The following is a 10,667-nucleotide window of genomic DNA, read 5'->3' on the forward strand; positions in this document are numbered from 1 at the left end:
TATATTTATATATTTTATTATTGTAGCTAATATATTAAAACCTACAGTAAACAGAACAGCGTATTTTGCTATATCACCTTTTACATTTTAATCACACTGCCACTGTCTCACAACATTCCTGAAACATATCAGTATGTGAAATTCGAGATACAGTGGAGTTTAGAGAGGCAGACTGGTCCTCAGAGACTTAAGTGAAAGATGTAACCAAAGAATAATTACCTTTATTGATGTCCAGGCTCTGTTGTGGTCATTTACACTGTAATGTTCATCTTCTTAGAAATAATGTTGCAAAAAAATAAAATAAAGCTTATAAGCCTCGGCAGCTTTAGCTGCTGGTTAGACTCTTTGGTCTTCAGAGATGTTTCTGAATCTCTTTGATCCCAAACCTAAATTATGTGATTCAAGGTAAACGTGGATCATTCAAATTTTAATTTTAACTCAGAGTCAGTAAGAAGGCACAAATAATTAAAAGCTGTGTAGATCACTATAATCCAAAAGTCTTTAAAAACTACCAGCAGTGTTTTGTTAATCATAAAAAATTACCATTATATGTTAATATGAGAAATGGTAAAAGATAACAAGACAATTCAGATTCCCAGCACTCAGCTTTCTGAATTAACAAAAGACTTCTTGATAGATACCTAGTTGTTCATGATGTCATGTGTGATAATGAAATCTGAGACTGATGTCATTCCTGCCCTCCTCAAATAATTGTCTAAGTGTAGCACCCCACTTTCTGCTAAATTGTCTGCATCCCTGTTTTGTTCCATCAAGTTAGGGACATTCCCTCAGCTGTTGTCATGTCAGAGTTTGGGTTATTGGAGATGTTACCACACAAGAGCCTGTAAAAATGATAGCTCCCTAGAAAAAATGACTGGCCCTGGGCTGAGCAGGTGACCACAAAGGCTCTGGCTGCTGGGATTGTTACCTGAAAAGTCTGATTTGTTCTATGCACTGTGGAACAGCCACATAAGCATGTGGCAGAATCCTACCAAATACACAGCCCCTGTCTCTGGGCTGTCTCTGTGGGCTGTGGAGAGTGGAACAAGCAGATCTTCCTATCAGCAGCCCCTCTGTTACCACCACATAGACGTGGGCCAAGGCATGCCTAGGGCTGAAAGTGATGTTTGGCAATTGCTCATTTTTTCTCACTGGAGTAATCATGACATTCAGGTTTTTCCCAATGTTGTTCATTTGTCCCTCCCTTCTTTCTCCTGTCACATATTATTTTTAATCTTTATAAAACAATATTGAGGAAACTTCAGCTCTCTGAGGCCAGAGTCTAATCCCTTTAGCCCTCCAGACCATTATCTGAGCATCAATTCAGATCGTCTTTGCTCCAGACCCACCACAAGCGCCATTTAACTCCTCTCCACCACCAGTGTCACCCATTCACGAAGATCCTCACAGTTCAGATATTCCTGTGGTTTACAAGGGGTTGGTGTCTTTTCAATAAAAAGGGCATATAAAATGACCTAAGGTAGATAGCATGGTGGCTTTACCACAGTCCTGTGGAATAGGCAGACATGGGCATTCAGAACAAGATTTCCATGAAGATTTGGGAGAACATATTAAGGGAACCTATATAGAAACATCTACTTACTCACTTGGCTTTTTCTCCTTTTTCTTTCCCAGAAACTCATTATATATACAGCGACATGCACCAAATGTCCAGTAAAAATGGAATTTGGATGGAATTGGATACAACCTAAGTCACTCTGTTCATAGGCTTTATTTGTTTATGTTTATAATAATTATATCTAAATTCTATTGCCTGGAAACATATTTCATCAGCTTGATCTTCTTTTTAAATTGGTCTTCCTTTTCTGGTGAACTGAGTTGCATTCATATCTGATCATGCCACACTTGTTATTAGTCCATTGAGGTGATTGCTGAACATTGTAGAAATTTGACCAGAACAGGGCCAATATAAAGAGCTCATGGCAAAAGCAAGGAGAGGGTAAGAGGGACAGAATGAAAGAAGGGACATCCTGCCTTGAATGTATCCTTCCACTGTGATACCTCAGCTTGTGAGAGAGAACCTTTTATTTATTTTATTTTATTTTATTTGAGATGGAGTCTCGCTCAGTCGCCCAGGCTATAGTGCAATGTCGCGATCTCGGCTCACTGCAAGCTCCGCCTCCCGGGTTCACGCCATTCTCCTGCCTCAGCCTCCCGAGTAGCTGGGACTACAGGTGCCCGCCACCACGCCCGGCTAATTTTTTTTGTATTTTTAGTAGAGACGGGGTTTCACCGTGTTATGCAGGATGGTCTCGATCTCCTGAGCTCGTGATCTGCCCATCTCGGCCTCCCAAAGTGCTGGGATTACAGGCGTGAGCCACCACGCCCAGCTGAGAGAACCATTTTTTAAGGAGGTAGTGATAGAAGTGGAGTGTATGGCAGTGATTTTCAAGTGGGTGATGGTGGAATTGATGGAATCACACTTCCCTGATGTCAGTGGTTTTCTGTCGTGGCTGCACAAGGGAATCATCTGCAAAGCTTTTAAAATATTCTTACGCCTGAGTCCCACCCAGAGAGATTTTGATTTAGTTGGTCTGGTGTGGTGCCTGGGAAGTGGAATTGTAGAAACCTCCCCAGATTAATGTAATGTGCAGCTGAGGTTGAGAACCACTGCTCTAGCTGGCTGTCTCAGAATCCTGGGGAAAGGAAGGGCATGTGTAGCTTAAAAAATAATATTGTAAATTCTTTTATTTCATTTGAGACACAATATTGACTCTATTCAAAATGTTTAGTAACATTAAATGAGGATGTGATGGTTTTTGTATCAAAAGATGGCTGCTGTTAAAAAGGTTGAGACACAGGTTTTGAGGAAACAGAGAGCTAAAAGTTGGAGTGTTTATTCTATCCACTTTTTAGACTTTGCAAGAGTGTGCATCCACAATCACATATATATGGATGGAATCACTGAATCTTTTTCATCTCCTATTCAGAATACATCTGCTTCCTGCTTTCACAATGTGCAATTTTGCTCTTTTCTGTTGTGCAGCTATGGGAGACATCCATTTAAGATCAACTGTTTACATGTGATACATCGAAAACTGTTTACTTCAACTTTTATAGAAACCCAGGCTCATGGAATCACTGCAAATCTATCTGCTCTTCAGACAATACGAAGACCCTCTGAGATGCTACAGAGGAGAGGAAGCAGAGTTTCACATCTGGTTACCATTTTCTTTTTGTCATTGGCTTAGGATTTAACTGAACCATGAAAAGAACTACTGAAATATTACACTATAACATGGAACAATAAAGGTACCGGTATGTTAATGGATAATCCGCATGACAGATAATATGTAGAAATATTCATAAAGTTAACTCACATGACCCAAATGTAGCAAGTTTCCTAAGGTACAATAGTGGATTCAGAACTTGACGTTCTGAAGCACATCCTCACTGTAAACAGTAATGCTATATGCATGAAGCTTCTGTTTATTGTTTTCCATATTTAAGGAAACAACATCCCATAATAGAAATGAGCATGCAGGGCTAAGGCATATAGGATTTTTCTGCAGGACTTTAAAGCTTTGAAAGGCCAATATCCCATAGGCTAACTTTAAACATGTATTTTTATTTTTGTTTTGTTTTTTACTTTTCATATTTATATTAGCATACAAGGACAATTGTATATATGTAACATTTTTAAAATTTTAAAAAAATGCAGCTGTTACACACAAGTGTATTTTGCCAAATGCCTAAAAATTCCGTCACAATCACATCATCGTCATCCATCCAGTGATCTTCAAAGACTATAAGCAGGTAATGTAAATATAGTGGTCAATGCTGTAAATGTGTCTCTCCATATTTCGTATTTGTCCAAAACATGTGATATCCCTTTAACCTGTGCACAGTCTGGAGGCAGTTTTATTGAGTGAGTAATTGAGTGAGAGAACAAAATGCCCAGCAAAACTTCTGGCCTCCACAGTTTGCTGATGCAGGAGCCCACTCTGCTGCCGATGGGCTGCTCCCTGGAAATCATCTGTCCCATCCATCCATCCCATCTCATCCCAGTGAGCCAGCCCCTCAGCAGTGTGTGCTGCTGAGATTAAGCAAGTGCACCAAAGACACATGAGACAACGTACTGCCAGTGAGCTGGTAGCTTCTGGTTTGCCAATACTCTAACCCTTTGTGGCCTGAAGTTTTGTTCCTTGGCAAAACTTTTTAGTCACCCTTATCTGTGAAATGAATGACTTGTTTTAACAAAAACAACTTTGACACTGTTGATTAAGAATATTTGTCATCACTGGGATGTGAATCCCAACAAGTCATTCTGCACTGACTCTGAAGCAAGATGACGGAAGATTCTACTGTTTGAGTTGAGCAGCTTCAACCATTCATAAAGGGTTAAGTTAGATCTAAACCACAGAGATGCAGCAACTGCGAAGTTACACTAACAGCTGGTGGGGGAAAGAATCTGATGCTTTGAAACATATATTTTTTAATCCATAGGAAAATAAGATTCTATTTTAAAAGACCCTTCTTTAAAACCAAAGTTTGATAGCTGTTATAATGGCAGATCTGTCATTCCAAAAGAAAGCTAGCTACCCTAGTGAGGCTGGAGATTGATGGGCTCAATCACATGGTCTGCTCTGAAGTATACTTCTGATTTCCTCATTTGCTGTGTGTTCTTAAGAGGAATGGAATCTGCAGACAGGTTTTCAGATATACTCTCTAAATTTGATCCTCTCCCATAGTATCCATGGACAAAATCCATATCATCTTCATATGTAATCAATTTGATTACATATCATGCCCAAACTGAAGGGCCGAGTTAGAAGGCAGCATTTTATACTGTGTGTTTATGTCTTCTGTAATGGACCTCTCTTTTGAAAGTCTTTGAAATGTTTGGAAAGCAATTTAATGATCCAAAATTACATAATGTAAAACAGCATTTTTCATGACAGGAAGGGATGTGATTGTTGATATGACCATAAAGCGATCCATCAGGCCAAGGTTTGGGTGAGTGTTGGGCAGTGTTGCCACATAGCTCAAGCCAAGAACAGAAGGGCAGACAGATTGAAAGATGTAGCAAATAAAGTGACTTTTTACCAAGATCACTGTAACGTGCACTGAATGTTTCCTGGTACTGAGTGTACAAAAGGCTAATGCTATAAGGTTTATTTTGACTATAAAAGAGTTTATAGATTTGAATATAAGGTGCCTCATGTAAATATGCTTCCTAGTTACAGGTACACAAACTCTAATTTGAAAGAATCCACAAATGGCTAGCTGAGAAGTTAACAGATCTCTATCATTCGTCTGTGTGTCTTTCTTCCCTCACCTCAGTTATTTTTACATGAAATTATTATTTCAAATGAAAATCATGATCATGTGCCTTTTGGGAGACATGGTTGCTCTAGAGGTATATAGTTTGTAATTACCCTCCTTGGTAATAACCTTCCTGTGGAACTGAATAAAAATTTTTCTGTTTTATTTGTAGAGATTATGATTTGAGGTATACAGTAACTTTAATGTTCTATTCTTGGAATCTACTCTATCTCCCATGTTTAAACATTCTTAGAGCCATTTGTGGGATTCACTGACAAATTTATAGTCTCAAGGGAGAGTTTCAAGAAGTATCTATATGTATACTCATGGTTGGGGTTCTAGAGGCATTACATCTAAATATTTATGACTTTTCATCCACCGAGGTAGGTAGCATTAAATATACAAGCACAGCATTATTTCTCTTTAAATATCTATTTTGGAGAGAAACTTTGAGGCCGTATCACAGTTTATATCATGCAACTAATATTTATATTTCCCAATCCACTACAAAATCATTGCTAAGCAGAAGAGAGCAGTTATTTGGCCTTTATGTTCCATTGTATGCCTTTTTCCCCTCTTCCAGTTTTATGCATTGATAAGACTACAGATTGGCACCCTGCTGCCTGAGAAGTTCCATTTATCCATAGTCATTGCAGTGCAGTAAACCCTGATTTAAAAGAACATTTAAATCTCTCCAGTAAGTGTCAACAGGAAGGCATGGGATAGCAGAGACTCCTTATGGAGTGGACTGGCCACATGAACTGTCCTCCAGCCACTCTTTATTTAGATGGGAAGTGGCATGGTCCTCTGAACGCTGCAGGCTGGAAATGATCCCCAGGGCACATGCAATCTGTGGAAAGGAATACATCGGACAGTGCAACATGGTGAGGGCTTTCAATTTGCTGTGGTTGCTGTATGTTTAACAAGACACCCGGAGCTTCGATTAGGAATAACCTATCATTAGAGTTGTTCCTTTAAAAAATGTTGATGAATAAAGCAAATGTGGGTTTAAAATGCCAACTTATTTTTCACTTTGATATTGGTGCTTTATTAAGTGATACCATAGTTTCTCTCTCTTTTCCCTGTTACTTTAAAAAGAATTTTAAAATTGTGTTTGTATGTAAGGTCAGTCTGGCATAGAATTTCTGAAAGTAACATTAATAGGATTTCTAAAGAAGACGTCAGAAAGACAAAATTGGATATTCTGTGCACTTTCAGAGAAGGACTATTTATGTTTGAATTTCATAACAGGCTTACATTTCTTTTCTATTGATTCCCTTGCATATCTACATAATTTAATCCTGTCTATTGTCCCAGATCTCTTGTGGCTACTTTACCTGTTACCTTTTTTGGGATTTTGTTCTTTATGTTTTACAGTTACCTTTGGACCAGAAGATATATGGTATTTTTATTCACTTTTTTCAGTGTTTTAAAATAAGGTTTGTTCATTTATTCATTTTATCCATTCATTTCCTATTGTCGTATAGTTCTAACCATATATAGAGTACTTTAAATATTTTCTTATGTTATTATTTAACACAATAATAAATTCTTATCTAAAGAAAAGATTATTTTACTTTATTTTACTTAAAGGAAAGAGAATTTATTGGCAGGATATTGAGTAGCTTGTAGAGTATATGGAAGGGGAGAGCCAAGTTAGGAACTGGCAGGAGCGAGGAGGGACAAGACAGCTGCCTGCACAGTCTGATAGGACACATCTGGCTGCTGCCACTGGATGCCCACATGGGCAGCGTGTTGTAAATATCACCCTACCAGTTGGTAAGTTGGCATGAATTTTCCATGAAACACTTGACTCCCATTTGCAGCATCATATCTACTTTTTATGCACCTAATTATATTTTTCCTTTCACTTTTATGTTTTTTTTTTCCCTAAAACTGCCACCTAAATACCTTTCCACTCCGTTAAATGTATGGAGTCAAGATAAATTTCTCATTCTTGCTCTACAGTTTAAGATGTATAAGAAGTAAACACTTCCATGGAATAGGGCTTAATTTGGGGCTCAAATGTTTTGTTTTCCTCCTGAGATGTTTTTGAATGGGTAAGACTACTCTGGTTTTGGATGCAGCAACTTTTCTCCTGGCATGGAAGAACTAAGGACTTTGATAAACAGTTTCCCATTGATAGTATAATATAATGAGGGGCCCAGTCTGCTCTTGTGAAAATTGGCTGAGCGGCAGCAGCCCATCCCAGCTGTGTGTGAGTAGCTCTGCTGTTAAAAGTACACCTGCTGGGAATTGTTGGCACATGCTCATAGCATATGCTCTGTGGGGGAGGTGCTTTTAATTCCAAGAGGAGCTTTTCTCCCACATCTGCAGATGCAGAGCAAAGATGCAGCAGGACTTTAGAAAACAGGAGTGTTTCTACTGACATTTTATTCATTGCTTTGTTAGTCCCGCAAATGGAGCAACTTCTGGTTGTTTGTAAGCAGAAAAACAAAACATTCAAAACCAAAAACCTAATTAGTACTTTTGTCCTTTATATCCCTAGGATGCCCTAGGGAGTAGAGGTGGCAGGCATCTTTATCTTCACCCACTGGCACATTAGCAGCTTATGTAACTTAGGAAGTCACTGGGAGATGAGTCCTAAAAGCCTGAATTTCAGGATGGGGAGGAGATAAGAAGCAGAGAACTTTGGGAGACCATGGGGCATTTAGTCCTGGCATAGACACAGAATGGATATTCACAGGAAGATTCCTGAGGCCAGATATGCAGGAGAGCACACATTGTCACAAGGGGTGTGGTGGGAAGAGAGGTGCTGGATGCCTCAGACAGACTTCTGTGCTTGGCAGATTGACTGAGTGTTGACTCTGAATACTTTGTGGTCCAGTCCATAATAGGCCAGTCACTCCTGCCTGATGCATCCCTGTTGCACTGTTCATAGAACCTGTATCATATGGGGAAGCTTCAAGGCTGGTAGGCTTTTCATCAAGTAATCATCATTCCATGTTCCTACGTATCCTTGAAATCAAAACCAGGCAATATGTGTGTTTTTGGTTTTGTTTTACAAAAAGGCATACAATGAGACGAATTCTTAAGATAATGCACATACAGAATCATCAATAAAGTTTCAAAGAGTTTATGGAGAAAAGGTATTTTCCTTTCTTGTAAAAAATATGTTATATATATATAATATGCTGATCTGCATTCACCTTAGGGCTTAGCCTCTTATTTTATGAATTTTCAGGCTGTGATTTGTGTTGGATGGTTAAGCTCTAAAATAATGCAAATAGCCCTAATCTTTAAATATAGCGGTGCTAAGTTGAACAAGTAACACAATACAGAAAATGCTGATATGAATACTTAGTAATAATACAAAAGTTCCTGCTAAATTATATATGTGTATCACTGCCTGACTAGAAACCCCACTTTTCTTTTCTAATCCAGCACAAAATCAAACTCTGATTCTACAACCAGTCTTTTTAAAGGGCAAAAATGACTCAACACCTTTGTTTTGTATGGAAAACTTTTTTTTTTACACTAACTGCAAAAGTGCTTTAAAAAAAAGGCTTATTCAGGATAGATAAGCATGTACTCCTTTTTTAACTTGCTGGAAGACTTGCCCCTCCAAACTAGCACCCCCAAAAGACAACTTCTTTCAGAAACGGGGTGTTTTACCTAAACATAGTAGCTTACATGTTAGCCAGCAGTAGGTCGGCACTAGTGTTTTCCACGGTTATCACCTTTGACAGGTGATGTGCATCTATAGATAGTGGAAGCCACCCCATGGGGAGGTGTTAATAGCAGCATGGTTTCACTTTTGGTAATCAGGTAATCATGTGTATATACTTAGATTCGCATTATTTTAACATTTCTCTGCTACTCTGCACTTCAGGTTCGTTAAGCTATTTTAATAATTACTGGGGTTATGGCAAACACCAATGGAAATGTATATGGCAACTGCTTTCCTGAGCAAGTGTGATTTGTTTTATGGCTGTTCAAGTTATAAAATTGTTCTTACATTGTAGGTAAACAAAATCTTGATGTTTTTAAAGGTCACTGTAACTTAAGGTTCAAATTTCTGGCACAGTTTTATTAGTATTCACTTCGGAAGCTAATAAGATACCATGGTTTTCTATGTTACTCCCATTGTAACATTAGTAAAGTGACTTTCAATAAAAGATTTATGTTATTTTGATGCACGACTCTTCTTTTTCTCCCAGCTAGTTTCTCTTTCAGAAGCTTTGTTAGGGGTACAGTCAAGGGATTGTTTCTTTCCTGTTCACTGGTGTCCCAGAAGGGGTCACTAACATGATGAGAAATAGAACCCTTTAGCAAAGCCTGAGTGCTCGATTTGTTGCAGTTTCCTCATCTGGATGGCAGAGTTAGTTTACTTATTTATCTATTTGCCTCTCCTTGTAAGCACTTCCTCTCTCACCCTAGTGAGGATCAATTTCCTATATCCTGTCCTGTAGACCAGGCAGTGGTGCTTAGTTAATAAGGTCACCTGTGCTGCATTCTAAAGCACTGAGCCTAGGATGGGCTCATGAGTTCATTGCCTAAAAACTGTTCCACCCTGGCTTTTTCATCTTCCAGGCAGGCATTTTACCTACCCGTCATTATTCTGGCATTTGTGGGGTCCTTGCCATCTGTTCATAGGCTGCATAGTTAATAAGTTATAAGTAGTCAAGGTATTGTTTTAATGTGAGAAAAAGAGAAGGAAGTCACTGATGAAGGGTTTGTACATTTAGTATGAGATTTTAAAAGTTTATGGTGATTACACATAGCTCCATTTCTTGCATTTATAATATTTTAGTCATATAATAAGTCATTTAGATGAACACTGAAACAGTAACTTGGCTGAGCCAAAGCAAAGTCTAGTTCACAGATGGCAGCCAGCTCACGGACTTGATGGTACCACCTGGAACATCATGCTGAAGGACAGTCTAAACTCCAATTTGGCTCAGTAGAAGCAAGAGCTTTAATTTAATAAATATGACTACTGTGGTGCAAATCTACGCCAACTATCCCCAGGAAGCACCAGGTCTCTAGCAGCCACATTCCTATGGAAGTGCACGAAATGTGTTGAAAGTACTTCATAAATCATGGATCTCTTGAAACACGAGTAAAGCACACATCTCCAAAATAAAATTAAATCCTAATGAGAGTGATTTGATGAGCTTAATTCTCCAAATAGTTGAAGTATTCAAGCTTGAGCTCACAGCTTTACCACGCTCCAACTAGATTCTTTAAGAAAAAGTAAACAGACCAGGAAATAATTTTAAAGTAAAGTAGTGGGTGAGGCTACACTAGAAGTATACAATGAATTAAACACAACCCAACATAAAATAGAAATAAGGCAACGGGAGATTTCACTTGTAATGAAGACTGGCTGTAATTAAAGGAGATGAATACATCAAATT

At 38.5% G+C, this 10,667-nt stretch overlaps 1 protein-coding gene across 34 annotated transcripts in view; it reads left to right on the top strand.

Annotated features, from left to right (window-relative positions):
- ADAM22 (ADAM metallopeptidase domain 22) overlaps nucleotides 1-9,442 on the top strand; it is a 269,774-nt gene extending 260,332 nt beyond the window's left edge. For 19 of the 34 annotated variants that reach the window (XM_063814654.1, XM_016945183.3, XM_024357903.3 and 16 more), the window contains one exon: nucleotides 3,008-5,451. In XM_063814654.1, the coding sequence (XP_063670724.1) occupies nucleotides 3,008-3,028 (21 nt within the window). In that variant the 3' untranslated portion in view covers nucleotides 3,029-5,451. Of the gene's footprint in view, nucleotides 1-3,007 lie in introns of all 34 variants that reach the window. The other 15 variants (XM_016957687.4, XM_016957691.4, XM_054655918.2 and 12 more) reach the window with 1 other exon arrangement.
- The last annotated feature ends 1,225 nt before the right edge of the window (nucleotides 9,443-10,667 follow it).

Source organism: Pan troglodytes, chromosome 6, assembly GCF_028858775.2.
Source record: "Pan troglodytes isolate AG18354 chromosome 6, NHGRI_mPanTro3-v2.0_pri, whole genome shotgun sequence".
In the NCBI taxonomy this organism is placed as follows: domain Eukaryota; kingdom Metazoa; phylum Chordata; class Mammalia; order Primates; family Hominidae; genus Pan; species Pan troglodytes.